We start from the raw sequence: 27776 nt of genomic DNA on the forward strand, positions 1-27776 counted from the left end.
ATAATTATTTTAATTTATTTCAGGCAGTGAATTTCTAAAGCAGCAGCCTCTATCTACCTTGCAAAATCTTCTGAGGAGCTCTCCTCACTACAGTGAGGTGCAACCCCCATTCAACATTCACCCAGCTGCACATACTTTCCCTCCCCAGCAATGAAAATCAAAACCACCACCCCTTTTCTATCAACCTCTGCTCATCAATTCCATTCATCAAGCGACAGTTCTCATTTTTGGCATCTCTTGTTCTTTGGATCTTGGAGATCGGCTTCAAACGGGAGGAAGCAGAAGATGGCCTGAAAAATGAGGAAAAAAAGAATTAACATTACTGGTTTTTGAAGACCTCCCCCCCCACCCCGCTCTGAATTCTTAAGTGTTGCAGGTGTTGTGAGATTCATCACTTCTTAAAGCCTAGGAAGGAACGCTGTGAAGGGGAGAAGATGGTTTGCCAAAGAACTGGATTGCAGCCAATGCAACTTCAGCCACACAGGACATGATTGGTGGCAGAGCAGGCTCCAGGTGTTTGAAGTTGGAGAGGACCTAGCACTCTCAATCAGAAGGCATCCTCTAATCGCGTCTCCCTTTTATTTTTAGCTGAGGGTTAGGGTGAGAAAATAAAATTGAAACGATGGAAGGAATACAGAGGATGGTTATAAATGGCAGGTAATCCTTGATTTACAACCATTCGTTCAAAGTTACAGCAGCACTGAAAAAGGGATTTACAACCGGTCCTCATAGGATGGTTGCAGAATCCCCCATACCCACACATTCAAAATTTGGGTCCTTGGCAGCTAGCTTGTATTTTACAATGTCTAATTTTTCTCTCCAGTACATTTATCCATCCTTCCTTCCTTCCTTCCTTCCTTCCTTCCTTCCTTCCTTCCTTCCTCCCCTCCCCTCCCCTCCCTTCCCTTCCCTTCCCTTCCCCTTTCCTGTGATTGCTCAGTGGTTAAATGTAGTAAAGGTAAAGGTTCCCCCGCACATGCGTGCTAGTCGTTTCCAACTCTAGGGGCCGGTGCTCATCTCCATTTCAAAGCCGAAGAGCCAGCGCTTGTCCGAGGACGTCTCCGTGGTCATGTGGCCGGCATGACTAGACGCCAAAGGCACACGGAACGCTGTTACCTTCCCACCGTAGTGGTCCCCATTTTTCTACTTGCATTTTTACATGCTTTTGAACTGCTAGGTTGGCAGAAGCTGGGACGCGTAACAGGCGCTCACTCTGTTACACGGCACTCGGGATTCAACCCGCCAAACTGCCAACCTTCTGATCGACAGGCTCAGCGTCCTAACCCACTGAGCCACCGCGTCCCTTGAGTAGAATGTAGTACTGCAGGCTAATTCTGCTGACTGCCAACTGCTAGCAGTTCGGCAGTTCAATTCTGACCAGCTCAAGGTTGATTCAGCCTTCTACTTTTCTAAGGCGGGTAAAATGAGGACCCAGATTGTTGGGGGGGGGGGGGTGGGAACGATATGCTGACTCTGTAGGTTGCTTAGAGGGGGTTGTAAAGCACTGTGAAACAGTATATAAGTCTTATTGCTATTGCTTCCCTTCTTTCCTTTCCCTTTCCTTTCCTTCTTCCCCTTCCCTTCCTTCCTTTTCCATTCCATTTCTTCTTTCCTTCCCTTCCTTTCCTTTCCATTCCATTCCTTCATTCCTTTCCTTCTTCCCCTTCCCTTCCCCTTCCTTCTTTCCTTTCCTTTCCCTTCCTCCTCCCCCCTCCCCTTCCTTCCACTCCCCCCCTCCTCCCTCCCTCCCTCTCAGTATAGAGCAGACATGTCAAACACAAGGCCTGGGGGCCGGATCCAGCCCGCGAAGTGGTTTCATGTGGTCCGCGAAGCCATCCTGGAAACAGTGAGGGAACGGCCCCCACTGCCTTGGCCCTCAGACCCTCCTCCTGCCAGAGACCCTCAGATCTGTCCCACTCCTGCCCAGGCCCCCATAGGCACCCTTGATGCGAACGATGTAGAGCTGGCCACACCCACCCAGTAGGCCATATGCACTCTAGCCACGCCCACTCATGCCACGCCCACCCCGGCCATACCCACCCGGCCCCCTGAGGGCAACCGCAATGCTGATGCGGCCCTCAATGAAATTGAGTTTGACACCCCTGGCATAGAGTTTATCACCAAGCCAAACCCAAAAGGAGGACACAGCGGTGTGTGCGCAACCAGCATCTCCCGTGTGTTGTGTTGAACAATGGCCTCCTCCTCTAACTCTCTATTGAGGTTCCGTTCCCATCCAACAAGTGCTTTCTTTGCCTCTTTCAAGAGTTGGCAATGGGCTGGCCCTGGTTTCCACTCCCACCCTCTCAGCCTTGTTCCCCTGGCTTACTTTGTCCCTCTGGAACAGGCTGTCTTGCCATGGCCCAGTGGGCCTCCAAGCGTTGTTGAAGGAGCCGGTCTTTCTCCTCTCCTTCTCGCAAAGCTTTCTGCCAAGAAAAAGAAGTGGAAGGAGAAGTTGAACCTGTGCAAACAGAAGGAGTAGAATCCAGGGATATCTGAGAAGGGGCAGAGGGTCAAAGAAGTCAAGATGGCGGGTGCAACCTAGCATTCTCAATCAGAAAGCTCCCTCCTTTTTTATGTGGGATCAAATGGCCACCATTTTGATTATTTTTGACACCTGTAGGCATCCCCAAGTAAATCTTGCCTGCTTAAAAGGCAGCACACTGCTGGTGATTAATCCTGTAGGAAGAGAAGTTGCTACATACAGGTACTCCTCGAATTACGACACTGAGCGACAAAAATACTGTACAGACAATAGAGGTAGTCCTCAACTTACAACTTCGTTTAACAACTGTTCAAAGTTGCAACAGCACTGGAAAAAGTTATGACTGGTCCTCACACTTACAACAATGGCAGCATCCCCAAAGTCAGGTGCTCAAAACATGGGCCCTTAGTAACCGGCATGTACGGGGCCACCATTTGCGAGCTTCCCAGCCAGCTTCCAACAGGTCAAATCAATGGGAGAGGCTGAATTCACTTAAATAACTGCTGTGATCTGCTTAACAACCCTGGCTAAAAAAAGGTTGTGACTCACTGAACAACTGTCTTGCCTGGTGGAAGAAATTGTGGTCACAATTGTGGGTCTTAAGTTGAGGGCTACCTGTAATTTGGAGAAACACCAAGTCGCTAAACGAATGATTAAGGGCTACTTGTATTGTTTGTACAGTACTTTGGTTGCTCAGTGACCAGGACTATGTATATAAAACTATATATAACTTCTCTTCATACAGGATTAATCCTAGTCCTGGTGGATAATCATTTAAATACGAGCCAGCAGTGTGCTGCAGCTGCCAAAAAGGCCAAAACAGTGCGAGGCTGCATTAACAAAGGGATAGAATCAAGATCACGTGACGTATTAATACCACTTTACAATGCTTTGGTAAGGCCACACCTGGAATACTGCATCCGGTTTTGGTCACCACGATGTAAAAAAAATGTTGAGACTCTAGAAAGAGTACAGAGGAGAGCAACTAAGATGATTAGGGGACTGGAGGCTAAAACATATAAGGAATTTTTCGCTGGAACTGGGTATATCTAGTTTAATGAAAAGGACAAGGGGGGACATGATAGCTGTGTTCCAATATCTCAGGGGTTGCCACAAAGAGGAGGGAGTCAACCTATTCTCCAAAGCACTGGAAGTTTTTAAGAAGAGACTGGACAGCCATTTGTCTGAAATGGCGTAGGGTTTCCTGCCTGAGCAGGGGGTGGGCCTACTAGATGATCTCCAAGATCTATTCTATTATTCTATTCTATTCTATTCTATTCTATTCTATTCTATTCTATTCTATTCTATTCTATTCTATAATTCTATTCTATTCTATTCTATTCTATTCTATTCTATTCTATTCTATTCTATTCTATTCTATTCTATTCTATTCTATTCTATTCCATTCTATTCTATTCTATTCTACTCTATTCTATTATTATTATTATTATTATTATTATTATTATTATTATTATTATTATTATTATTATTATTATTATTATCATTACTGTTTCTGAGCCCATCTTTGAGAATCCTATTCCCGTCATTCGTTTCCCAAAATGAGTGCAAACGCCTTGATGGCTTTGATCACCTCCAGAGCATGTGCCTTTACGTTCTCCACCTCTTGGAGCCGAGCCAATTCTGTGCAACGCTCCTCCAGGAGAACAGCTCCTTGGCTTAGTTTGGCTTCAGCCTGGACCAGCTGCCTGCGGAGATGTGCCATTTCCTGGCCTCGCTCTTTGGCATCCTGAGATTGCTGAAGTAGCTGCTCCTAAAAAAAGGAGTAGAAGGTGTTTACTTCCACAGAGAAGTACAATGCAAAATAATAATAATAATAAGTTGCATTGGCTGATAGTTGCAGTGACTATACAAGTGGTCTTTGACTTATGATTGTACAGATGGTCCTCAACTTACAATTATTCATCTAGTAACTATTTGAAGTAACACACCAGCAATGAAAAAAGTGACTTAGGACCATTTGTCAGTTACGACCTTTGCAGCATCCCCATGATCACGTGATCAAAATTCAGAATGGTTGGCAACTGTTTCATATTTATGACCACTGCTGTGTCCCAAGGTCATGTGATCACCTTTTGCAACCTTCTGAACAAACGAAGTCAATGAAGAAGCCAGATTCACTTAACATTTGCGGTCATAAAGATCTTTCGGCACTAGAAGAAATGGACCTTCTGGGCTGGGCTGTCGGTGCCGGAGGTGAGTAAAACATCCCCTGAAAATAAGACCGGATGCCTCTTTTGGAGGAAAAAAAAAAGACCCAGTCTTATTTTCGGGGAAACATGGTGTCATGGTTCCGATAGATCAGACCAGCAAAAAGAACTCCAAGGCAAAGAAGTTTCCTTATTTGGCTACATAATATCGGCATGTTCAAAAGTGAACCCAAGACTGAAACACCACCCCCAAAGGTTACAAAGTTACAAAGTTAAACTTCCTACCCCAGTAGTATGTCATAAATCACATTCCCCAATTAAATACTTGTTTGGACTTTCTAATGAAAGTTACAGCTGCCAAAATGCAGTTAGCAGTGACCTTGGTTCCCACAGAACAATTTATTGTTATGTCTAAGACAAAACACTCCCAATTCTGTGGCAACCAAAAACGAAGGGAAAATGGCTTCAGCTAATTTCATTGTAGAGTTGACACACAGTACTATCCAGCTGCTGGCTGTGTTGTCAATTCTGACAGTTCCCTCGGCAGATTCTCTTTGCCAAATCTCCCACGGTCTTTCTCACACATATCATCGCAAAATCAAAGACAAGTCTGAAGAGAAAGGCCAAGCTTTTTTAGGGTTCCCAAACCACGCGATGCCCCTGGTCACACCTGGAGTTTGTGTTCTCGGGCAACGGCTGCATCTTTCACCACCTGCAGTTGCCTTTGCCACTCGGCCTGGACCTGTGTCTGCACAGCCAAGGACTGGGCCAGCAAATCTTCCTTCTCCTGGATCTGCTGGAGCAACGCTGGAGCCAAGTTGGAGCTGCTGAGGGAATTTGCAAGGGCCTAGAGCCGAAACAAGAGAGGTGGCAGGAGATTTATCAGAGTTGTTCAATCTGGAAGAGCCATGATTCTATGCATGGTACCCGTTATTTCCCCCAAAATAAGACTGGGTCTTATATTAACTTTTGCTCCAAAAGACGCATCAGGGCTTATTTTGCAGTTAGGTCTTATTTTCGGGGAAATATGATAATAAATGCATCCATCTGGCTGACAATCTTAACTGGGGCTTATTTTGGGGATAGGGTTTATATTACGAGCATCCTGAAAAATCATGCTAGGGATTATTTTATGGTTAGGTCTTATTTTTGGGGAAAACAGGGTGCATCTAAAAATATCTGAATGTGCAGGTAGGGTACCGGAGAAGGTGCCAGATTAGAAGCAAGGAGGCCCAGGTCCTAACCATCTCTCAGCCATGTAATTCCTTTTTTTTAAAAAAAATACGTATTTTATTGGTTTTAACTATAACAATCTCCAGTGCCTAGTGTACAGTGTGTTGTCTTGGTTTATGTTTTAATAAAAGGAAAAAAAATGATAATAATCAATGAACAATCAGTAATGATTAAGTTTGATAATTCCATAATTAGTATATTTAATAATATATTTCTTTGATCTTCCCATCTCCCGTTTATATTCTCCTTCAACCTTAAGCAAAATGTAATTCTTAATATTTTCAATATATAAACAGTTAAATATAAACACACTTTTTATATTTGTACAAATAATAATCTCTATGTATAGCTTATAACCATCATGGTTACCAGCATCAAATTCCTGGGTGTGCAGCTAACGAGTAGGCTGGCTTGGTCGCTCAACAGTGAGAAACTGGTGAAGCGGGCACAGTAGTGCCTGCATTTTCTGCGCCGCATGAGAAAATAACATCTTCCTTCAACTGTCCTGACCACTTTCTACAGGGGGACGATTGAGAGCATCCTGTCATACAGCATCACAGTCTGGTTTGGAAGCATCACTGCTTCAGACAGGAAGGCCGGTGCAGAGAGTGGTGAGGATGGCCAAAAAGATCATTGGCAGTTCCCTCCCCTCCATCCAGGACATAGCACAGAAGCGTTGTTTGAACAGGGTCCGTAAGATTATCTGGTACACTACACATCCTCTTCACGACCTGTTTTCCTTGTTACCTTCCGGGAGGAGGCTTCGTGGTATCCGTAGCAGAACATCCAGATTCAGTCACAGTTTTGTGCCATACAGTATTAACCTTGTGAACTCTCAAGCTTCCTCCTTACGTTATATGTTCAAGATGCACAGTATTTAATATTTATTTGTTATGTGGCTCAGTGGGTTAGGACGCTGAGCTTGTCGATCAGAAGGTCGGCAGTTTGGCGGGTCGAATCCCGAGTGCCGCGTAGCAGAGTGAGCGCCTGTTACTCGTCCCAGCTTCTGCCAACCTAGCAGTTCGAAAGCACGTAAAAATGCAAGTAGAAAAATAGGGACCACTCCGGTGGGAAGGTAACAGCGTTCCGTGCGCCTTTGGCGTCTAGTCATGCCGGCCACATGACCACGGAGACGTCCTCGGACAAGCGCTGGCTCTTCGGCTTTGAAACAGAGATGAGCACCGGCCCCTAGAGTCGGAAACGACTAGCACGCATGTGCGGGGGAACCTTTACCTTTTTAATGTAGGGGTGTGGGTCTATACCTATGTTGTATATAATGTGGTTAGGTGTGTGTCATGTATGTGTTTCACTTCGAGAGTGGGCAACTAAATTTCATTTTTGATGTGTGCCGTTGTGCCCACAGTAAAAAAAAATGACAATAAAGGTTATCTTATCATCTCATTAATTCACCATGCATCCTATTTTGGTAATTTTTGTTTAAGCTTAATTTCCCTTAGCCATGTAGTTTCCCTGGAGTCCTCTGGGCCAGTCCCTCTCTTTCAGCCCAACATCCAGTGTGGGGTAGAAGGGAAGGTTCTGGGCCAGCAGAAGAGAGACCTGGGTTCTAATCATTCTTCAACCATGGAAGCTGCATGGAACCCTCTTTCCACCCTACCTGCCTCAGAAGACTATGGTTGTGTGGAAAAGTAAGAAGAGGAGAATCATGAGGGTACCTCAAGATCCTGAATGAAAAGCGGGATACAAATACCGGTAGACCTCGACTTATTACCACAACTCAGCCCCAAATTTGTTGCTGACACCATTGTTAAGAGAGCTTTGACCCACTTTATGGCCTTCCTTGCCACAGCGGTTAAGTAAACCACTACAATTGTTACGTTAGTAACACGGCTGTTAAGTGAATGTGGCTTCCCCATTGGCCTTGGCCTGTCAGGAGGTCACAAAAGGTGATCACGTAGAAATTACTTCTAAACACTAAGAATGTTTTGAAATGAACAATGTAACTTTTGTAGACAGGATAATTGCTTTTTATTGAAATAGGGAAATGGGGGTCACCCAAAAATTAAGTTTTCTTTTATATATCATAGGCTATTCTAGAACAGGGCTTTTCAACCTTTTCACCCATTGTACCACTTTTAGGATATGGCAACATCCGAGTACCACCAGTCGCCTAGCAAGGTGTCAAGAACTTGATGACCAAAAAAAGGGAAAAGAATGTAAAAGGAAAAGAATGTAAGTCCTCGACTTACAACAGTTCGCTTAGTGACTGTTTGAAGTTACAACGGCACTGAAAAAAGTGCCCCACAAGCCACAGCCGAGCAAGACACCTGCTTGCCTGCCCGGCGGCGCTTTTCCTCCTGTCTGAGGTTTTCATTGTTGTGAGAATTTCTGTTGAGGATTGGCAGCGAGGGTAGGGTGGGGTGGTATTTGGTTTTTATTCCCCCCCCCCTCTGCTGGGTGGTTGCAGCAGATTCTGGTTACTTCACATGACCCTGGGACACTGTGACCGTCATAAATATGAATCAGTTGCCAAGCATCTGAATGTAAATCACAAGACCCTGGGGATGCTGCAACATTCCAGCTGATCGGCGCTTCTTCTGGACTCAGCAGAAGCTCCAGGATCAGCGCCGAGCTCCAGGTGCTGCCTGGCGCTGATCCTGGCGCTTCCACTGAGCCCTGACAGCCCTGCAGCTCCAGCCCTCTCTCGCTCAGGCTTGTGCGGTGCTGCCACTGGGTCAGCTCCTTCCCCTCCCCCGCTACCACTTTTCTAGGATCGTCGCATACCACCTGCCAGGTGCCAATGTACCACAGGTGGTACCCGTACCACTGGTTGAAAAGCCCTGTTCCAGAATACTCTATTGCAATTAGGTAAAACTTAAAAACAGGATATTGATATGTATAAATGAAAATATATTGAAAATTCTTCTAATTGACTAGGCCACAATCAGAAATGTATTAGTTTGATCAATTTATGTTATAACTGAGGGAACTGGAGAGGGAATCTTTCTTGATGTAACTTGAGCTATTTACAAATAACTTGTATTTTGCTATTGTTTACTTTTGACTACCCAACCACCGTGTTGCTTCACAAATATCTGAACGTAAAATTAAAAAAGGAATAAAACTTGTACAAAAAACCCCCCAAAAGGTAATCACGTGACTCCAGGATGCTGCAACACGTCATACATACGAGTCGGATGCCAAGCCTCTGAATTCTGATCACGTGACCACGGGGGAATGGTGCAAATAGTCGTGTGAAAAATAGTCATGTCAATTTTTTCAGAGCCGTTGTAACTAAACGAGCTGTTGTAAGTCAAGGACGACCCGTGCAACATTATCAATAACTAAAATCTGAATTTGGCAGAGGAAGAGCTACCTCCACATCCTTGGTGCTGCTGGTCAAGGCCTCCTGGAGGGCTTTAATTAAGGTTTCTTTCTCCTTCAAAGCGAAGAGCAAGCTTTGGTCCTGCAGTTGCCAGAAGTCCTGAGTTGAGGCACAGAGAGATTCTAGACGCCGGATTTCCCGGTCCTTCTGGTTCAAAAGCTCCCGCAGAGCCTGGGACATTGGGGGAAGGGAAGGAGAAGAAGGACCACAGAAGGTAAACAGAAAGAGATTACCTACAGCTGCAGATTCTCATCTGTCCCAAACCTCCCTCTCAATATTTGCGAATTTCAGAACAAGTCGTCCTCGACTTACAAGAGTTCATTTAGTGACCATTTGAAGTTACACCACCACTGGGGGAAAAAAGAGACTTACGACCATTTTTCACACTTAGGACCCTTGTAGCATCCCCACGGTCACGTGATTTACATTCGGATGCTTGACAACTGACTCACACTTATGACGGTTGCGGTGTCCCAGGGGCATGTGCTCATCTTTTGCGACCTTCTGACAAGCAAAGTCAATGGGGAAGCCAGATTCCCTTAACAACCACGTTACTAATTTAACAACTGCAGTGACTAACTTAGCAAATGTGGCAAGAAAAGTCGTAAAATGGGGCAGAACTCACTTAACAAATTTCTCATTTAACCACATTAATTTTGGGCTCAATTGTGGTCGTAGGCTGAGGACTACCTGTAGAGATTTTGCAACAAGAATTATTCCTCCAAACTTGGAAACATCTACATTATGGCTGGTCCTTGACTTACGACTCTAATGGAGTCTGCCCATTATGGTTTTAAGTTATGACAGTCGTAAAGCAGGTCACCCACGTGACTGACCCAACTTTATAACATTTTAGCAGTTGTCATTAAGTGAACACCACGGTCATTAAGTAACCATCTTCTGTTGTAAAGTGAGCACCATGTCATAAAGTGAACCCATTGTTTCCTATGAATTGGTTCTGCTGAAAACCAGAACTAAATGCTAGTTTTCAACAAAACCATTATAAATATGATCATGTGAACATGATTGTAAATGTGGGCTGGTTGCTAAGCGCCTGGCATGAGGTCACATGACCACAGGGAGGGGGCGGGACATTGGAACTTCGGAACTGGGTTGTAAGTACCTCTGGGGAAGTCTGTTATAACTTTAATGGTCGCTAAGCAACCGGTGTAAGTTGAGGACTATCTCAACTCATTCAGCAAGAATGCATACTTTTTTAAAAAGAAAATAGAAAACATATAAATGTTATTAAAAACATATAAATATATAAATAATATGTAAGCAAATAAACAAGGTATGATACAGTGTATCTGGCATGAAACCACCACTCAATGCTTCTCTGTGATGCTAGAGACAAGAAACTTGGAAAGAAGGAAAACACAATATTGTTAAACACTATTTGAAGTTATACTAGACTTCCATGTCGGACATCCCCATTGCCCAGGAGACGCCGAACTGGGAATTCTTTTCGTGTCCCTGTTAAGTTGCCCACCAAAGTGGTACCCACTTTCAAACTGCTGGGTCAACAGGAGTTGGAGCAAGTGACAGGAGCTCACCCGCCATGTGGCAGCACCTGGGTCTCCAACACAAGCCTGCCAATCAACAGCCCAGCATCCTAACCACGTGAGCCACCACACTCCTACTTTTTGAAGTTGTCACACTCTTTCCAGAATCTCACACACTCAGAAACATGAGAGAAAACAATTAAGAAGGTAGCCAGGGCTACAATTTCTTTTCCCGTCACGTTGCACTAAGTCAATCAATCTTCCACCACATTGTCTGAATTACCAGATCCCTCCCGACTGGACCCCCATATCTACCCATTCATACATGCATGGTCTCCTCTTCAGTGCGGAGGCTGGTGTTGAGTCGTGCCAGATCAGCATCTTTATCTTTCAATGCTTCTTGAAGGTGCCTCAACTGACGGTGCACGAACTCCAGGGCCAAGAAATGGCTGGATAGAATCTTCTGAGGAGATCAAAGGAAAAAAAGAGAACTAGGAGTTATTTTTGATAAGATAGATGGATAGATAGGTAGGTAGGTAGGTAGGTAGGTAGGTAGGTAGGTAGATAGATAGATAGATAGATAGATAGATAGATAGATAGATAGACAGACAGACAGACAGACAGATGATAAATAGACAGAGATAGATATAGATAGGCAGATGATAGATAGATAGATAGATAGATAGATAGATAGATAGTTATAGGCAGACGATAAATAGAGAGATAGATAGTTAGATATAAATAGATATAGATAGGCAGACAGACAGACAAGACAGACGAGATAGACAGAGATAGGCAGACAGACAGATGGTAAATAGACAGAGAGATAGTAAAGGTAAAGGTTCCCCCGCACATGCGTGCTAGTCGTTTCGGACTCTAGGGGCCGGTGCTCATCTACGTTTCAAAGCCGAAGAGCCAGCGCTTGTCCGAGGACGTCTCTGTGGTCATGTGGCCAGCATGACTAGATGCCAAAGGCGCACGGAACGCTGTTACCTTCCCACCGGAATGGTCCCTATTTTTCTACTTGCATTTTTTTTACGTGCTTTCGAACTGCTAGGTTGGCAGAAGCTGGGACGAGTAACAGGCGCTCACTCTGTTACATGGCACTTGGGACTTGACCCGCCAAACTGCCGACCTTCTGATCGACAAGCTCAGTGTCCTAACCCACTGAGCCACCGCGTCCCTTTCCTTATATAAGGTAATACTAATAGCAGTGGTCTTCCCAGTTGCAATGTATGGCTGTGAAAGTTGGACCATAAGAAAGGCTGAGCTCCAAAGAATTGAAGCCTTTGAACTATGGTGCTGGAGAAGACTCCTGCGAGTCCCCTTGGACTGCAAGGCGATCAAACCGGTCAGTCCTAGAGGAGATCAACCCTGACCGCTCTTTAGAAGGCCAGATCGTGAAGTTGAAACTCAAATACTTTGGCCACCTAATGAGAAGGAAGGACTCACTGGAGAAGAGCCTAATGCTGGGAAAGGTTGAGGGCAAGAGAAGAACGGGACGACAGAGAATGAGGTGGCTGGATGGAGTCACTGAAGCAGTAGGTATGAGCCTAAATGGACTCCAGAAGATGGTAGAGGACAGGAAGGCCTGGAGAAACATTGTCCATGGGGTCGCGATGGGTCGGACACGACTTCGCAACTAACAACAATAGCAGTGTTGAAGTCAGGGAAGTTGTAACATGTCCACTTTTGTTTTTAATTGTATATTCAATAAAAATTTCTTTTAAAAAATGTTGCTGCTCAGCCATTATACCCTTTTTTTCTCCTGAGAGCCAGCTTCTCACCATCATTCTGGATTTAAATATACTTGGAAAATATTACATTTACAGTATTTTGGGGTCATCTCAAGGACTAGCATCGTTCCCCACATTAGACAACATCTCTGTCACTCTTGGCTCTGCTATCTAATACTGACCTTTCGAATTGGAGAAGCTTCCGCATGTAACTTTGGATTTCCACCTCAGGTTCTGGTGCTTTGCTAACAAGCTTTTAATCTGAAGAAGTATTGGGCTAATCCAAACTTTAGCTACAATTCCCAGAATCTCTCACCTTGGCTTTGCTGGCTCAACTGTTGGGAGTTGTAGTTCAGCTACGAAGGGAGAACCCACAGGTTGTCCATCTAACCAACAAGGAACACAAATTCCCAACATCTGATCCTGAACAATCCAGGATCTTTGGTTGCTCCCAAAGAGGATAGTGCAGGTCCCTTTCCTCATTATGGTTTACCTCTAAAGCTTGGTCTCGATCTTTCAGACGCTGGGCCATCTGCTTGATCAGGCTTTCCAACTTGGGGGTGTTCATTCCAGGCGATCTGAGTGATGACAGGATGACCAGGCAGTCCTGGAGAAGAAAAATCAGACAAAAAGGATCAGAGTTCCTCTCCAAAAGGACCAAATTCTCCTTTCCTTCCTCACTTTCATCTTTCCCTTTTTATTACCATCTGGGATATTGTTTAATATCTGGTGGACGATCGCTTGACTGTGAGCCAGCAGTGTGCAGCAGCCGCCAAAAAAGCTAATACAATCCTGGGTTGTATAAACAGAGGCACAGAATCAAGTTCACGCAAAGTATTAGTACTGCTTTATAAAACCTTAGTGAGACCACACCTGGATTACTGCAGCCAGTTTTGGTCGCCATACTACAAAAAAGATGCTGAGACCTTGGAAAAAGTTCAGAGAAGAGCAACTAAGATGATCCAAGGCCTGGACACTAAATCATATGAAGAACGTCTGCAGGACTTGGGTTTGGCTAGTCTAAAGAAAAGAAGAAATAGGGGCAACATGATAGCAGTAGTCCAGTATTTGAGGGGCTGCCACGAAAAAAAGGGGGGTCAAATTATTCTCCAAAGCACCAGAGGGCAGGACAAGAAACAATGGTTGGAAACTGACCAAAGAGAGAAGCAACCTGGAATTAAGGAGAAACTTCCTAACAGTGAGGACAATTAACCAGTGGAACAGCTTTGCCTCCAGAAGTTGTGGGTGCTTCATCACTGGAGGTTTTTAAGAAGAGACTAGACAGTCACTTGTCTGAAGTGGTACAGGCCCTCCTGCTTGAGCAAGGAGCTGGACAAGAAGACCTCCAAGATCCCTTCCAGATTCTATTCTATTCTATTCTATTCTATTCTATTCTATTCTATTCTATTCTGTTCTGTTCTGTTCTATTCTATTCTATTCTATTCTATTCTATTCTATTCTATTCTATTCTATTCTATTCTATTTTCTATTCCATTCCATTCCATTCCATTCCATATTCTATTCTATTCTATTCTATTCTATTCTATTCTATTCTATTCTATTCTATTCTATTCTATTCTATTCTATTCTATTCTATTCTATTCTATTCTATTCTATCCTATCCTAGTCTAGTCTAGCCTAGCCTAGTCTAGTCTAGTCTAGTCTAGTCTAGTCTAGTCTAGTCTATGTCTATGTCTATGTCTGTATATCCTTCTCACCTCACACTGCAATGTGATGGTGGATCGCTATTTTATATTATTATTATTATTATTAATTTTATTTGAATACCGCCCTTCTCCCGAAGGACTCAGGGCGGTGAACAGGGCAATACATATTAAAAAACAAGATACAAAAATTAAAAACGATTAAACAAATGCCCATGAATAAGTTAAAACACATTAAAATATATATATTTGTATCTCAAATAACATTTTAGTCCATCGATTACTATGTTACTTGCTTGTTCTATATTTTGCCTAGGACACTCAAGCAATAAAGGTCTTGGTTAGGGCAGATAAAATGATTGCCTTGTTGAAACTTGCACCATTTAAAGTGCTATTTTTGTGGAAATTATGGTGATTGATTCTAGCTTGATGGAAATAGCTTGAATAGAGAGGTTAAGATTGATCAAGAACAGGCTGCTGATCAAGAACCAAGTAGAGATTTAGACCTGATCCTTCCAGTTCTTCAGGAGATCAAAAATGAAACAGGGGAAGTATCCCAACTGTTTTATTTTCGAGGCAGAAATAGGAAATACTTGAGCCAATGAGAATTTGGCTTGAAAACGGCCCTCTTACTGTAGTTCCATCATCTTCCCTTATGATGCCCTTCACCCAGGAAATGAGACAGGTGGGGGCATTCCTTTCATCACCTGGAAGACCTGGAGGGTCTCTATTGCTCAGCTCACCTGTAGCACTTCCTCCTTGCTTTGCAGACACCTGGTCAGTTGAAGGATCAGCTGCTCCTGGTGATCCATGGCCTTTTCAAGTGGAAAACCAGCTTCCTGTGCCACAGAGAGTGGGGTGGGGGAAAAAGGGAAATATGCCAACCTTGAGTGGTAGTCCAGACAAGAAGCATAGCCAGAATTATTAACTCTGTCTTTAATGCAAGGTTACACTAACAGGCTCCCTTTGACTTTGTTGTTAGTTGCGAAGTCGTGTCCGACCCATCGCAACCCCATACACAACATTACTCTAGGCCTTCCTGTCCTCTACCATCTTCTGGAGTCCATTTAAGCTCACGCCTACTGCTTCAGTGACTCCATCCAGCCACCTCATTCTCTGTCGTCCCGTTCTTCTCTTGCCCTCAACCTTTCCCAGCATTAGGCTCTTCTCCAGTGAGTCCTTCCTTCTCATTAGGTGGCCAAAGTATTTGAGTTTTAGCTTCAGGATCTGGCCTTCTAAAGAGTAGTCAGGGTTTGACTTTTGACTTTTGACTTAAAATCATAGTAACACCAGCTGCCTGCAATTAGTGCAGGTTCGCATCCCACCAGGCTCAAGGTTGACTCAGCCTTCCATCCTTCCGAGGTAGGTAAAATGAGGACCCAGATTGTTGGGGGCAATAAGCTGACTTTGTAATAATGCCGCTTGGGGTGTGTGTGAAAGCCCTAACAAGCAGGCATATACATAGAATGAAGGCTACTGCTAAGTTTGTAAGCCGCCCTGAGTCTTCGGAGAAGGGCGGGATATAAATGGAATTAAAAATAAAAAAATAAATAAATAAAAAATTCATTTAGTGACCTCTCGAAGTTACAAACCTGACTTATGACCAGTTCATGCTTACGACCAGTTACATGAATCACTGCACTTGTTAAGTTAGTAACACAGTTGTTAAGTGAATCTGGCTTCCCCATTGACTTTGCTTATCAGAAGGTCGCAAAAGGGGATCACATGATTCCAGGGACACTGCAACCGTCATAAATACGAGCCGGTTACCAAGCATCTGAATTTTGATCACGTGACCATGGGGATGCTGCAACAGTTGTGTGAAAAATGATCATAATTGTTGTTTTTTCAGTGCTGTTTTAACTCTGAAGGGTCGCTAAATGAAAAGTTGTAACACAAGGACTACCTGCATCATCAGTCTGAATTCAGGTATAAGCCCAGAGGCAAAATGGAGTAAGATAGAAGGAACAATTAGATAAGGAATTTAAAAAGTCCTTCATTTTTTAAAAAAAGTATTTTAAGCTTTTTCACTGTGAGTTAGAACAAGCAACTTTAACCATAATAACATTTACACCAGTGGTTATATAGCATAGAAAAACCTCAGTGAAAAAAATAAAAAGAATCATAAAAATGGGATCAATGAAATATAAATATATAAGCATGAGAATTACAAGTATTATGAAGATTTCAAAGTCTGGGCAGATTCAGTAAGAAATAACAGCTAAGCACCCTGCCAGACCTTTAATGAAACACCTAAAAATCTCAAGTTGGTTTTAAATCCCAGGGAATCTGAACAGCACAGACAGACATGGATCTCAGTTAACTTAAACCCTAGTTCCGCTTGCTTCTTTCTAGCTGTGCATAATGCACCCACTCATTCCAAGAAGAGAGCTGTGCTTTATTATAGGCAACAAAGCAGTCATTGGTTTACTAATCCTCTCTTGCTTTAATCACAACCTATCTTTACATCTGTATCCAGGATCGTGGCTTATGTTCCTCTGCCTCCTTCTTCTTTCATTTAAGCCCATCACAATCAGTTGATTCTCTTTGGCATGACTGACAAGAGGAAAGAACAAACCAGGCTTTGGTTAAACAAGTCACAGCGTCTTCCCTCCTCTTCCACTTTAATTCCGAGTTAAATGGGTTCGAGACCTGAGCTCCATGCAATGGGGTAAGCTCCCATTACATGCCTCAGCTCCTGCCCATCTCACAATTAGAAAGAATGCAAATAGATTAATAGGTACCACTTCAGTGGGAAAGTTAACAGTGTTCCATGAGCCTTTGGTGGATAGCTATGCTGGCCACATTTATTTATTTATTTATTTATTTATTCGTTTTATATACTGCCCTTCTCCCGGAGGACTCAGGGCGGTGTACATGACCACAGAAATTGTCTTCAGACAACACTTGCTCCCTCAGCCAAGAAACAAAAGATGAGCACTGCCCCCATGACTGACAGGGAGACCTTTACCTTTTTAGCCAATCAGATATGACTCCTTAAACACATCCAGAACAGGTCAAAAAGGAGGTGTTGTGGTGGGCAGAATAAAATTACACAAGCATAAAGGCCCCCTTAAGCACAGGGGCTGGACTAGTTTTCTCTCAACCTGCACCAGCCCAGTTTTTTGGGTGTGAAACTAATTTGCTGCTGGAGCAAACGAATGGGGATGTTTTGAGCCAAATAGGGGGATCCAGGGGTTGGGGGTCAATTCTTCTGCCCTTGGGTGGCACCAGTTACTCGGGAGGCACTGCTTGATAAAGGAGACAAGGAAGACTTAAAGGTTTTACCTGGTTGGGTGCCTCTCTTTGTTTGTCCTGAAAGCTCTTCAGTTCTCCTTTGGCTGTTTCAAGGAGCTCCTTCAAATTCTCAAAAGATCTTTGGAGGTCCTGGTGCAGAGACCGCTGAACCTGGAGCTTTGGGAAAGACAGAATAAGAGAACCGAATAAGACTTGGAACAGTCCTTGGAGGTCTTCTAGTCCAGGGCTTTTCAACCTTTTCACCCACTGTACCACTTTTAGGACATGACAACATCTGAGTACCACCAGTCGGCTAGCAAGGTCTCAAAACCCTGATGACCAAAAAAAAAAAAAAAGGAAAAAAGTGATGAAGTACAGGTTCAGCTTACAACAGTTCACTTAGTAACTATTCGAAGTTACAATGGCACTGGAAAAAGTGCCCCCCAAGCCATAGCCGAGCAAGACAGCTGCCCGCCCGCCCGGCGGCGCTCTTCCTCCTGTCCGAGGTTTTCATTGTTGTGAGCATTTCTGTTGAGGATTGGCAGTGTGGGTGGGGGGTATTTGGTTTTTATTCCTCCCCCCCCCATCTGCTGGGTGGTTGCAGCAGGTTTTGGTCACTTCACATGACCCTGGGACACTGTGACCATCATAAATATGAATCAGTTGCCAAGCATCTGAATGTAAATGACAAGACCCTGGAGATACTGCAACATTCCAGCTGATCGGCGCTTCTTCTGGGCTCAGCAGAAGCACCAGGATCAATGCCGAGCTCCAGCTGAAGCCTGGCACTGATCCTGGCGCTTCCGCTGAGCCCTGACAGCCCTGCAGCTCCAACCGTCTCTCGCTCAGGCTTGTGTGGTGCTGCCACTAGTTCAGCTCATTCCCCTCCCCCGCTACCACTTTTCTAGGATGGTCGCGTACCACCTGCCAGGTGCCAATGTACCACAGGTGGTACCCGTACCACTGGTTGAAAAGCCCTGTTCTAGTCTAATGCCCTGCTCAAGCAGGAGGCCCTATGCCATTTCAGACAAACGGTTGTCCAACCTCTTCTTAAAAGCTTCCAGTGATGGGAACACCCACTTCTGGAGGGAAGTCGTTCCACTGGTTAATTGTTCTCAATGACAGGAAATTTCTCCTTAGTTTTAGGTTGCATCTCTCTTTGATTAGTTTCCATCTGTTGCTTCTTGTCCTGCCCTCAGGTGCTTTGGAGAATAGCTTGACTCCCTCTTCTTTGTGGTGGCCCCTGAGATATTGGAACACTATCATGTCACCCTTAGACCTTTTTTTCATTAGACTAGACCAGACATGTCAAACACAAGGCCCGGGGGCCAGATCCGGCCCGCGAAGTGGTTTCATGTGGCCCGTGAAGCCATCCTGGAAACAGTGAGGGAACGGCCCCCACTGCCTTGGCCTGGCCCAGAGACCCTCCTTCTGCCAGAGACCCTCAGATCTGTCCCACTCCTGCCCAGGCCCCCATAGGCACCCTTGATGCGAATGATGTAGAGCTGGCCACGCCCACCCAGTAGGCCACGCCCACCCAGTAGGCCACGCCCACCCTGGCCACACCCACCCGGCCCCCTGAGGGCAACTGCAATGCTGATGTGGCCCTCAATGAAATTGAGTTTGACACCCCTGGCACTAGACCTTCATTCATAAATTACACCATTGTCTTTTGCAAATAGTCCTCAACTTACAACAACAATTAAGCCCAAAATATCTGCTGTTAAGGAAGATACAGGTAGTCCTTACAACAGTTCATTTAGTGACAGTTCAAAATGACAACAGCACTGAAAAAAGTGTCTTAGGACCACTTTTCACACTTATGACCACAGCATCCCCATGGTCACGTGATTTACATTCACACGCTTGACAACTGGTTCATCTTTATGACGGTTGTAATGTCCCAGAGTCACATGATCCCCTTTTGGGATCTTCTGACAATCAATGTGGAAGGCAGATTCACTTAACAACGGTGATGCTCACTTAACAAATGCAGTGATCCACTTAGCAATTGTGGCGAGAAAAGTCATAGAATGGGGCAAAGCTCACTTTAACAAATTTCTCACTTAGCAACATAAATTTTGGGCTCAGTTGAGGTCGTAGGTTGAAGACTACCTGTAATTGTCAAGTGAGTTTTGACTTTTCTTGCCACGGTTGTTAAGTGAATCACTGCAGGTGTTAGCAACACGGTTGTTAAGTCAATCTGGCTTCCCCATTGACTTTGCTTGGCAGAAGGTCGCAAAAGTAATATGGCTGGAGGACACTGCAACCGTCATAAATATGAACCAGTTGCCATGCATCTGAATTTTGATCATGTGACCACAGGGATGCCACAATAGTCATAAGTGTGTAAAACGGTCATAAGTTGCTTTTTTTCAGTGCCGTTGTAACTTTGCATCGTCATTGTAAGCTGCTAAGCTTGTAAGCCGCCCTGAGTCTTCGGAGAAGGGCGGGATATAAATCGAATAAAAATAAATAAAAATAAAATAAATAAATTAAAAGAAATGGCTGTAAGTTGAGGACTATCTGTACAACACATGGTGGTTAGAACACACCGTAGCTTAGGATAATGCCTGAATTCAGCTGATCCCACCTTTCCTCTTTGAGGCTCTTACCTTCGGCTCAAGAGGCAGAAACTCATCCATCAGTTCCTCATAGGCTTCTTCTCCCACGGGGCTCTCTCTCTGCGGAGTAGCCCCACGCCAGTTGCCCACCAGGACAGGGATCTTACTGCCCAATGGGACCTTCAGCCGCTTCCTTCTAATGTCCTTTAGGTTTTTCAGTGCTTCCCAGGCTAGTTCCGTTTCTGGCAAAGTGTCCAACGATAGCATTGAACAAGACTCGACGTCTCCCAAGCTCTGGGATCGCACAGAGGCCTGGGAGCCAGTGCAGTACATGGTAGGCATGCTCTGCGACTTGTCCCGGCAGAGGGAGAAGACAGGGGACCACGTTCCCAGCCGTCTCGGTGTCCGGCACACCCACTCGTAATTGTTGTCATCCACCCTCAGCCCGTGGCAGCTGCGACATTGGCGGTTCCGACACGGGGTGCCCGGCTGGCTGCTGTCCGGGGTGTCAGCCCAGCACTCATATTCAGACAGGGCCATATCGTCCTGCAGGAGGCGCTGGTATTGCACTTGGGGCAAATCCGCTATACTGGCTGAGATCTCTTGGCCCGTGTAGGATGCGGAGGCCCCGTTATCTGGGAACCGCCGCGTGTAGATATGGCGCAGAGAGCGGGCCAACTGGTCTTTCTCCGAAAGCAGGCGCTGGAGGCGGTCAATGGAGAGAGCTTGAACCCGGCCAATGACAGTGTCAAAATGATACACCCGCCCCAAGGCCTGGGCGCATTTCCCACATAGGAATTCACCGCGCCCATCTCCACGCTGGGGAAGCTCTCGGTCAAGGACATAGGACAGTATCACCAGGAGGTCAGGGCGCGAGCCGTTGCTGGTCCTGCTGAAAAGCCACCGCCGATGATTCCCGCGCAGCCCGGCACCACAAAGGCGGCAGAAATTGTTGGGGCTCTCCATGGGATTCGGAAGAGCTGGAAGTGGAAAAGAAAGCCATCTTTTATTTTCAATTTTTCCTCAGACTTCCATGGACCCAGGGATAAACCTGTTACATATACAGTATTAATAAGAAATCTTAAGAGTATTTACAAGCTTTGACATGATGGCATATGCTATCTGCATCTGCGGTGAGATTCCCTAACGAATGACTAAAGACAGTCCTCGACTTATGACCACAACTGAGCCCAAAATTTCTGTTGCTAAGTGAGACAGTGATGAAATGAATTCTCTCCATATATTTTTTTTAATCCCATTTACATCCCGCCCTTCTCCGAAGACTAAGGGCGGCTTACAATCTTAGAAGCACAAACCAATGTGCTTAGCAATAGCCTTCATTCTATGTATATGCCTGCTTATTAGGGCTTTCGCCCCCCCCCCCCAAGCGGCATTTTTACAAAGTCAGCTTATTGCCCCCAATAATCTGGGTCCTCATTTTACCTATCTCGGAAGGATGGAAGGCTGAGTCAACCTTGAGCCTGGTGGGACTCGAACCTGCACTAATTGCAGGCAGCTGGTGTTACTTAAGGAGGCATTAGCCCACTACTCCACCAAGGCTGGACAACTGGTTCATATTTGTGACGGTTGCAGTGTCCCAGAGTCGCGTGATCCCCTTTTGCGACCTCCTGACAAGCAAAATGAACACAGAAGGCAAGATTCACTTAACAACGGTGTTACTAGTTTAACAACTGCGGTGATCCACTTAACAATTGTGGCGAGAAAAGTCATTAAATGGGGCAATACTCACTTTTAACAAATTTCTCACTTAGCAACATAAATTTTGGGCTCGGTTGTGGTCGTAAGTTGAGGACTACCTGTAATTGTCAGATGAGTTTTGACTTTTCTTGCCACAGTTGTTAAGTGAATCACTACTGTGGTTAAGTTAGCAACACTGTTGTTAAGTGAATGCAATTCCCCCATTGACTTTGCTTACGACTTTCACACTTATGACCACTGCAGCAGCTCCATAGTAACGTGATCAAAATCCGAATGCTTGGCAACTGACTCATATTTATGACGGCCTCAGTGTCCCGGGGTCATGTCATCACCTTTTGCGGCCTTCTGACAAGCAAAATCAATGGGGAACTCAGATTCACTTAACAACCATGTTACTAACTTAACAACTGCAGTGATTCACTTAACAACTGTGACAGGAAAGGCCGTAAAATGGGGCAAAACTCATTTAACAACACTCTCTCTCAGCAACAGAAATTTTAGGCTCAGTTGTGGTCGTTAAGTCGAGGACTACCTGTATTCCCAACAGGGTACCTTGATATGTGTTGTTCTGTACCAGCCTGCTACCGGCCCTGCAGAAAAGGCAGGGACAACCCCTTTACAAACCGCAAGAGGCTGGAATTAAGCCTGCCAAATTTATTAAGATAAAACAGAGCAAAACAAGACACCAACCATGAAACAGGAGCTATGAAACAGGAACTAATCAAGCGGTTGCCTTCAGCAAACCAGCCCTCCCACGCATTCCCTTTTATACAGTTCAGGGCGTGGCTTCTCTCTGCCTCCTTCCGAGGTGCCCCATTGCCTTCCTCTGTTTACTCCTGATTGACTGTCTCCTGCGTCGGGCGTCAGCTGTGGGTCATCTTCATCCACGCTGTCAGGCTCACACAGCTGGGTCTCCCTCATGACCAGGTGGGAGGGGCCTGGCTGAGGGCTCTCATCAGCAAGATCTTTAACCCCCTCAGCAAGCTCTTCAACACCCCCTTCCTCCTCTGAGTCGTCTGACCCAACTGCCGAACCCACAGGCTGACCCTGAATCACAACATGTGTTAGGACCACAACCCACTGAAAACTTTTTATCTACTGTGACTATTTCATGTTGGCTGGGAATGCTGGGACCTGTAATCCTTACACATCCAGAGAGGACTAAGTAGGAGTAGATTAGTGTAAAAGATTGCAGCCTCAAGACACCTTTTCTCTGGTTGCAGAAGTGGGATTTGTGACAATAGCATGGAAAAAGTTCTGATTATGAAAGCCAAAGATGATTAGGTAAGAGATCTCCTCATTTGAAATATTTGTTTATATATTTTTCTTGTTAAATACGGATAAGAAAGCTTATATAGGTAATCCACAACTTAACCACCAAATGGAGCCCAATATTTATATTGTTAAGTAAGACAGCGGCTAAGTGATTTTTGCCCCATTTTACGACCTTTCTTGCCTCAGTTCTTAAATGAATCACTGCAGTTGGCTTCCCCCTTAACTTTGCTTGTCAGAAGGTCACAAAAGGTGACCTTGGGACATCAAAGCCGTCATAAATATGAGCCAGTTGCCAAGCGTCTGAATTTTGATCAAGCGACTCTGGGGAATGTCACAGTAGTGGTGTGAAAAACCGTCTTAGGTCACTTTTTTTAGTGCCAACTTCGAACAGTCACTAAACAAACTGTTGTAAGTCAAGGACTACCTGCAATTACCTGTAGACCTGTTATATAAGGGGAGGAGGATTTATCAAGTTTCTTTGATTTTCTTTCCAGCATCCAGCCGGGATGGAATTTTTTGTATGTTCAGTGTTAGACTTATTTGATTTTGGGGTCTCTCTCTCTCTCTTTTTTTTTTGTACACATTTTTTGTTGTTGTTGGATGTATGTTTTCCTGTTTTCTCTGTTTTGCATTTTATTCCTGTTGATTAAACATAAGATATAATAAAAAAAGGAATGAAGATTACCGGTACTTTTCTTGAACTGTGCCTTTTAAAAAAGGTAAAGGTTCCCCCGCACATGCGTGCTAGTCGTTTACGACTCTAGGGGCCAGTGCTCATCTACGTTTCAAAGCCGAAGAGCCAGCGCTTGTCCGAGGACGTCTCCGTGGTCATGTGGCCGGCATGACTAGACGCCAAAGGCTCACGGAACGCTGTTACCTTCCCACCGTAGTGGTCCCTATTTTTCTACTTGCATTTTTACGTGCTTTCGAACTGCTAGGTTGGCAGAAGCTGGGACGAGTAACAGGCGCTCACTCTGTTACGCGGCACTCGGGATTCGACACGCCAAACTGCCGACCTTCTGATCGACAAGCTCAGCGTCCTAACCCACTGAGCCACCGCGTCCCTTAATGGAAGACTGGGTGAGACTAAAAAGTTCAACCAATCAATTCCAACTTTGCGAGATCTTTTTTTTACCTGCAAGAAATTGAAATTGGTTGATTTATTGAACTTTTTGTTTTGGCACACAGCGGCGGAGGCCTAAAGTGAAAAGGTTTTATAACACCCAGCTGAAGGCCTAGAACTGGGGCGACGGTGCGTGTGCCCACAGAGAAGGCTCTGCGTGCCACCTGTGGCACACATGCCATAGGTTTGCCATCATGGACCTAGGACGTACAAGCTTCAAAAGAAGAACCGGCATTTTCAGATGAGCCACTGGCCCAGACTCCAAGCGGGCAGAGAGTTGTCTCTGGAGAGCACAGCAATAGACAAGGAAGTCCCACTTGGATCACAAAGCAAGGAGGCAGATGGTAATCGATTTATATGAGGCTTAAAGAAAAAGATCAATAGACGGAAGGAATTAGATAGGGTTGGTTCACTATCATAAATATTTGCATGCATGGATAGATTCCCATATGGAACGTTCTTCCAACAATGTTTACAAAACTGATAAGGCTAACGAGTGAGTGAGTGAATAAGAGAGAGAGAGGGGGGAGGGAGGGGAGAGGGAAGGAGAGGGGGAGAGGAAGGGAGAGGGAGAGAGGAAAGGAAGAGAGAAAGAGGGAAGGAGGGGAGAGGAGGGAGGAGAGAGAGAGGGAGGGGGAGAGAGAGGGAAGGGGGGGGTAGAGAGAGGCATGACCCTGTCTTATTTTGATGAGAAGACCCCATGGGCCATGCTCCAGTTTAAAAATGATAGAATCAGGCACATTTCCACATATATGAGATAAATGACGCCATCAACTGCATTAAAATTCAACAAAGCTGAAAAAAAAACAACTCCCAATCACATGAGGGTTTGTGTCCCGCAACCGTACATCTTTACAAACCAAACCCCAGAACCTCCCAAATCAGCAGGTAACCCTGCCCCCTTTCCAGCTGGCCTGGAGCAATCTGCTAGCTAGCCCACCCCCACCCCCCCACCCCCCGACTGGTGTACTTCTGCCCTTAGAACACAACTTTCCTGTTCACAGCCCTGCCCAGATTCGGAAACAGGAAGAACCAGATGCTAAGTCGGGCGTTTGGTCCTCCTGCCTAGCCATGTCACCTTTCAGCCTTTGCCGCAAATCCCACATGGCGTGGGATTTGGCGTGCAATTTGCAAACCAAGGGTTTGGGCCTCCAAAGCGGAGCCAGGAGACCAGCTTACACAGCAAACTTCTTGGGCTGGACTTTGAACGTACCAAGAAGGACCAAAGAAGGAACAAGCCCTCGCCCACTGCAAGTCCGTTCCTATCCCCCAGTTTGGGAAGGAGGGGAGGCACTGCTTGGAGAGGGAGGGGGGGTGTCTCCCTTGTCGTCTTCCCCTTACCTTTCTCCTGCCCTTCGGCCACTCCACTCAAAGCAAAGGGCAAGAGATCAGAGCACACCTGGCTCAGAAGCTCCGCCTCCCAAGAGGGGGGGCGGAGGGAGGGGCTTCTCCTTGGATAAGCGGAGAGCCTCCGTTTGGGCTTTCTACCCTCTCTCCTTGCAGGTACGGGGAGGGGCCAGAAGCTCCACACTGGCTATACTCCGATATCTGCAGCTGGCTATATCTCCGATATCTCCTACCCGATGGTAGGAGAGTAAAGAGGTACCGTCCAGGGTGTGAGTCATCCCTGAGAATTTTCCTCACTCTTCCAAGGCAGCGGGCCCTGGCGAGGTCATCCAGTGGTGTCAGGGGACAGCTTTGCTCTTTATCTCCCCTCATGATCAGACCCTTGTTGTTGTTAGCTGTGAAGTTGTGTCCGACCCGTCACAACCCTATGGACAACGTTCCTCCAGGCCTCCCTGTCCTCTACCATCTTCTGGAGTCCATTTAGGCTCACGCCTACTGCTTCAGTGACTCCATCCAGCTGTCGTCCCCTTCTTCTCTCGCCCTCAACCTTTCCCAGCATTAGGCTCTTCTCCAGTGAGTCCTTCCTTCTCATCAGGTGGCCAAAGTATTTGAGTTTCACCTTCAGGATCTGGCCTCCTAAAGAGCAGTCAGGGTTGATCTCCTCTAGGACTGACCGGTTTGATCGCCTTGCAGTCCAAGGGACTCGCAGGAGTCTTCTCCAGCACCACAGTTCAAAGGCCTCAATTCTTTGGCGCTCAGCCTTTTTTATGGTCCAACTTTCACTGCCTTACTCGGATCAGACCCTTACTCGGTGCATTATAAATGAATGCCCAGAACAAAAACTCAGCTCCACCAATTATTCCGTTTGCAAACGGCCTCCCCCCCAGAAAGCTCTTGAAAAACAGTTGTTGGAGATGCATCTTAAAATACACGGTTGGCGTGCGTGCGTGCATTTTTAAGGTGCATCTCCGCAAACTGCGGTCGAGGGGTTTGGGTGCGCGCGCTTCACCTCTGCCATTGCAACACATAATAATAATAATAATAATAATAATAATAATAATAATAATAATAATAATAATAATAATAATAATAATAATAATAATAATAATAATAATTTTTTTTTTCTTAATCCCATTTATATCCCGCCCTTCTCCGAAGACTCAGGGCGGCTTACAATTTAAAGCACAAACCAATGTGCTTAGCAATAGCCTTCATTCTATGTATATGCCTGTTTATTAGGGCTTTCGCCCCCCCCCCAAAGCGGCATTATTACAAAGTCAGCTTATTGCCCCCAACAACAACAACAACAACAATAATAATAATAATAATAATAATAATAATAATGAGGAGGAGGAGGAGGAGGAGGAGGAGGAAGGGACCATGGAGGTAATCTAGTCCAACCCCCTGCTCAGGCAACTTACCTGTTGCAAATCAAATAATAATAATAATAATAATAATAATAATAATAATAATAATAATAATAATAATAATAATAATAATAATAATGAGGAGGAGGAGGAGGAGGAGGAGGAAGGGGCGGAGGAGGAAGGGTAATCTAGTCCAACCCCCTGCTCAGGCAACTTACCTGTTGCAAATCCAAATCCAAAATCCCAAACCCACCCGGGAAAACTCCCACTGCTGTTATCAAGCTGCACCTGACTCACGCTCGCCCGTGGCGGGCCCCGGACTCTCTCCGAAGCGATCCCAAGTTTAACGGGATCGCTCCACCCCGCCCTCGGCGAGAGGATCAAGAGTGGTCGGAAGGGATTCCCGCGGCTTGTCCTCTTCACCCTCTCGCGCGTCGTAAACCACAGGCGCCCTGAAGCCTCACTTCCGGATTTTAACAAACTTCAGGAGGAAATCTGAACTAGCGCCAAGTTGCCGGGATCTTGGATCCCAGCTGATCCCTCTACCCGGGATGGGGGGGGCAGGAGGAGGAGGGGGCTCTCCCTGCAAGATCGAGCCGTATTTTCAGAAAGAGCCCCGTTTGTTGTTTTTTTTTTTTGCTCCGCTTCTACTTGCCTGCGAGGCTCGTCCCGGTTAAACGCCTTTCCCTCGCCCGCTTGCCTTGCGCCTCCGGGCTGCCTGGCGGAGCGGGTTGCAAGGTAAACCAAGCCCTTCGTGGGTCGTGTGAACGCTTGTAAGGAAACGGCTCCGTGCCCGAGGCTGTGCGGCGCAACGATTTGCCCAACAGCCTTGGGATCCGGGCAGGATCTTGAGCTCCGCTGGGCTGCCTCCTTTTCTGCCCGATCTTGCTTCGCATCTAGAGGCGGTCCGGAGTTTTGCAGCCTGGATCTGGCGACAGTTTTTTTTTTCCCCCTTTCCGTCGGGAGTCTGGTAGTTATGGGCGCACAGCTAGCAGTTCCCGGACGCGCCACCA

At 45.6% G+C, this 27776-nt stretch overlaps 1 protein-coding gene across 4 annotated transcripts; it reads right to left on the reverse strand.

Annotated features, from left to right (window-relative positions):
- LOC308663369 (uncharacterized protein) lies at positions 1-27776 on the reverse strand. 4 transcript variants are annotated; one of them, XM_081319725.1, is made up of 11 exons: positions 27419-27773; positions 19984-20912; positions 17420-17545; positions 14875-14970; positions 12961-13074; positions 11057-11191; positions 9218-9397; positions 5321-5497; positions 4074-4253; positions 2327-2423; positions 1-290 (listed from the first exon to the last, which is right to left on the reverse strand). In XM_081319725.1, the coding sequence occupies exons 1-11, from the start codon at positions 27657-27659 to the stop codon at positions 265-267; spliced, it is 2301 nt and encodes a 766-aa protein (XP_081175851.1). In that variant the 5' UTR covers positions 27660-27773; the 3' UTR covers positions 1-264. The 4 variants fall into 4 exon arrangements, with proteins under 4 accessions (XP_081175851.1, XP_081175850.1, XP_081175853.1 ...); XM_081319724.1 differs by having other exon boundaries at positions 11057-11194; positions 27419-27771; XM_081319727.1 differs by lacking the exon at positions 27419-27773 and adding an exon at positions 25263-25402 and having other exon boundaries at positions 11057-11194.

The sequence above is a fragment of the Vipera berus genome (assembly GCF_964194415.1).
Source record: "Vipera berus genome assembly, chromosome: 2".
In the NCBI taxonomy this organism is placed as follows: Eukaryota; Metazoa; Chordata; class Lepidosauria; order Squamata; family Viperidae; genus Vipera; species Vipera berus.

What these genes read in the sequence shown, in the direction of transcription:
- LOC308663369 (XM_081319724.1), bottom strand. Translation starts at nt 27,659, where the DNA reads ATGCGAAGCAAGATCGGGCAGAAAAGGAGGCAGCCCAGCGGAGCTCAA. An exon ending in AAAGAGAGGCACCCAACCAG is followed by an intron (nt 14,971 to 17,419) that starts GTAAAACCTTTA and finishes TCTGTGGCACAG; the next exon opens with GAAGCTGGTTTTCCACTTGA. An exon ending in CTGAAGAGGAGACCATGCAT is followed by an intron (nt 9,398 to 11,056) that starts GTATGAATGGGT and finishes CCAATGTCCCAG; the next exon opens with GCTCTGCGGGAGCTTTTGAA.